The following is a 3,379-nucleotide window of genomic DNA, read 5'->3' as shown; positions in this document are numbered from 1 at the left end:
GAAGCATGAAACACTTTAACATTAAACTGGTTGAAATGAAAAGTTAAGTTAGAAAAAGTGCAATAAAACTTTCTTTTATTAGAAAAAAACATTCAGAAATGTTCTGATGAGGGTCTGCAAGAAAAAAATGTTAAAATGATAAAATAAAAATGTTTATTAATTCAATAAATGACTTAAATCCAGAGTTTCATCAAACACACAGACTTTATGAAGGTTTTTATTGTAAATCTCTCCACATGCAAAGAGCAGTTTTAAAACATTAACTTTATCATGTATTAACCATGTGATCCATCTAAAGTATTTTCTGTTCATTTTAGAGGAAATGATGTGGATGAAGGTAGAGGTTTGTGGGAGGAGATAGAAAACACCACATTTGCCTTTTTAATTCAGTAGTTGTAACATGACTTTTGCATGAGGAGGTCTTTACAAACCTCCTTCTTCATAAACTCACCAAAGAAACAAGAACAGGCTCTGACAGAAACACTGAAACTCTTTTCTTCATGTTTGGAACTTTACTTTGAAAAACTGAAAGACAGTAACTTCAAATGGAAATGAAACAAACCTGGAGTTTAGTGTTTTTACTTTTCCTACAAGGTGAGAAAATGTAATATATTATTTTTATTGTAAATGTTCATCATTGGATTTATGATGATTTGTTTCCTTACAGGAGTCTGGAGTCAGATCAAACTGGATCAGAGTCCTAATGTGGTGAAAAGACCTGGAGAAACTGTGAAGATGTCGTGTGTCATTTCTGGTTATAGCATGACAGGCTACACCATCCACTGGATCAGACAGAAACCAGGCAGAGCTCTGGAGTGGATCGGAAGGATGAATACTGGAAACAACTCTCCTATTTATGCCAGTTCATTTCAGGATCGTTTCCTGATGACTGAAGTTGTGTCCAGCAGCTCTCAGTATCTGGAGATCAGCAGCCTGACAGCAGAAGATTCTGCTGTTTACTTCTGTGCACGACAAAGCACAGTGACTGAAGACAGTGAAGCAGCTGCACAAAAACCTCCAACAGCATCAAACATCAAAGTGATCATTCTTGGCAGTTCATTCAAGTTTGGAAAGATATGCTGATGACCACAAAAGAAAAACATAAAAAACACAGTAATTACATTAATGCTAAATTTAATACAATGTTTTTGAGACAGAAAACATGAATATTATTAATAACCATTTTTCTATGTTGACCTGACAACATCAATTTGTTTTAATTATGAAACAGTATCAAAGTCAAGAATTAATAATAAAAATAAGTTAAATGTAAAAACCTACCTGAAATATTATGGCATTTTTGACAGCTGTACTTTTTTGCACTGGAATCAAAATCCAACAAGCTAAAAACAAGGTTTTTATGGATTGAGATGAAACAATAAGATCCTTAAAATGCTTCAAATCATTCAGAGATTTTCCTGACACTGAATATTTGAGCTTTATAAACTGAACAAACAGCAGAGTGAGGTATTAACACAGAACAGACTTGATATCTCTTTATAATTCCAGTCAAAACTGTCAAAATATGTATAAACTTAAAATAATTTAAGGCTAGAGATAATATACATTTGTTGTCAAATATATAAATTAAAACAGACATTTGAGGTCATACACAAGACAACATTTGCAACAATGTATCTATAAAGAAACATCTATTACAATGGTTTAAAATGAAGGCAACATGGTTAACAGGAATGACCTGTAATATCTTAATTCTTCCAAAAACAAAAAATTATTTAAAAAAAAAAAGAGTTTTTGTCTTTTTTTGTTACTAAAAGGCCCACTCCAGTCATATTTTGATCTATTTTTAAAGCGTTCTCAGTGGTCTTCTAATCATGATTAGGCTGTTTTCAGTCAAAATTAAAAACAAAAAAAAATTGTGTTGTTTTCCAACTCATAATTTATTTTAGCAGTAGTTAATTTGAAACTCATCTCTAAGTTTTGGATGGGAAGGCTAGCAAAGAGTAAGTCTCTTTTTTCCCATCATCCACCTGTTTACACGCTCTCCTGCTAGCTTGTGGTCCCTCACACCACCAACCTGACATTACTGGTCCAAAAGAAACGGCGAGCAAATGTGGATCTATTCAACTGTAAAGTTTTGAACCAGATTAATACCAGCTCAGACGAGGAAAATGAAGACGTACATGGATCTATTTGTGTACAAGTGGATGCATCAGAATGAGCTTTATTTAACTTTGTTTTTGTAGAACTTTGCCTACTACAATGCATCTCAAAGTGCTTTCCAAAATCAAATAAATAATAGTAAGATAAAAAATTGTAGTTAAAGTAGCAGCACACTTACACATCCCGCAAGCACAGTCAAATGGAATTATAATTAGTATGTTACTCCCAAAAAAGACACTGGGAGGGATCAAATAAGAGTGGCAGCTGGACCGTTTATTACAAAAGGCTTAAATAAAACCGAAAACAAGGGAAACAAAACCCAATACGCCTACAAGAAGAGGGGAATAAAGATCAGACTAATAATTAACAAACTCTGAAACTTTGGCTTTTCAGAAATGAGGGTAATAAAGGAAATACAACACAAGGGGTTGAAACAAGTAAAAAATTATAAAATCAAATGAAAACATGTTGAAAACAAACTTTGTAAAAGCTATACTAAAAAGATTAGATTTTTTTCTAAAAACCTCCACAGTGGATGAAGGCCAAACATCCACAAGTGATCGTCCCAGTGCTGAAATGTGGCCTTGCTGAGGATTTTAGTTCTGATTTTTGGGACCACCAGCAGACCTTCACCGGAGGACCTTATAGGGGTCTGGGAGGGTCATCAACTAAAAGTAAATCTGATAAGAAAATAAAAATCAATGTCAAATTCCATGTAAGTTCTTATAAACTAATAAAAGAATCTTAAATTGACTGGGAGCCAGTGATAAAAACATTCAGAATAATATGAGTAATATGCTCCTTCTTTCTGGTCATGGTTGAAAGGCGTGGAGCTGAGTTTTGCAGTCGATTGATGTCTAAAAAGAAGGGCATTACAATAATCTATTATAGAAGTTCTATAAGTATTCATTAATACTTCTGCACTGACCCTGGACAGAAAGGGTCTCACTCGGGGAATATTTCTATGATGATAAAATGCATTATTTTAAAAATATTTAAAATATCTTACTACAACAATCCCTCCAATGATTATTTTAGTTTATTTTTTCTTTTAGTGTTTGTATCAATGTTTCTTTCAGAAGAAATAAGCAGAACTGTGGTTCTTTTTCCCCTTTCATTCCCATCAAAATTATTTTTGTAATTTTTTTTTTCATTTAACCAAATATTGAAGGTTTCAAATGTATTAAAGTATATTTTAAAATAATGAATGTGTAAAAAAATTGAACAGGAGTTAACAAATGATTGATAAGGTTTG

General features: G+C 32.7%; 1 gene segment (V, D, J or C); it reads left to right on the top strand.

Annotated features, from left to right (window-relative positions):
- The first annotated feature begins 471 nt into the window (after window positions 1–471).
- LOC112138084 lies at window positions 472–1,138 on the top strand. The segment is given in 2 exon segments: window positions 472–594; window positions 668–1,138. Coding segments are annotated over 2 exon segments (465 nt in total).
- The last annotated feature ends 2,241 nt before the right edge of the window (window positions 1,139–3,379 follow it).

This window comes from Oryzias melastigma, unplaced genomic scaffold (assembly GCF_002922805.2).
Source record: "Oryzias melastigma strain HK-1 unplaced genomic scaffold, ASM292280v2 sc02543, whole genome shotgun sequence".
NCBI classification, from domain to species: Eukaryota; Metazoa; Chordata; class Actinopteri; order Beloniformes; family Adrianichthyidae; genus Oryzias; species Oryzias melastigma.
This window is presented reverse-complemented; position numbering and strand designations above follow the sequence as displayed.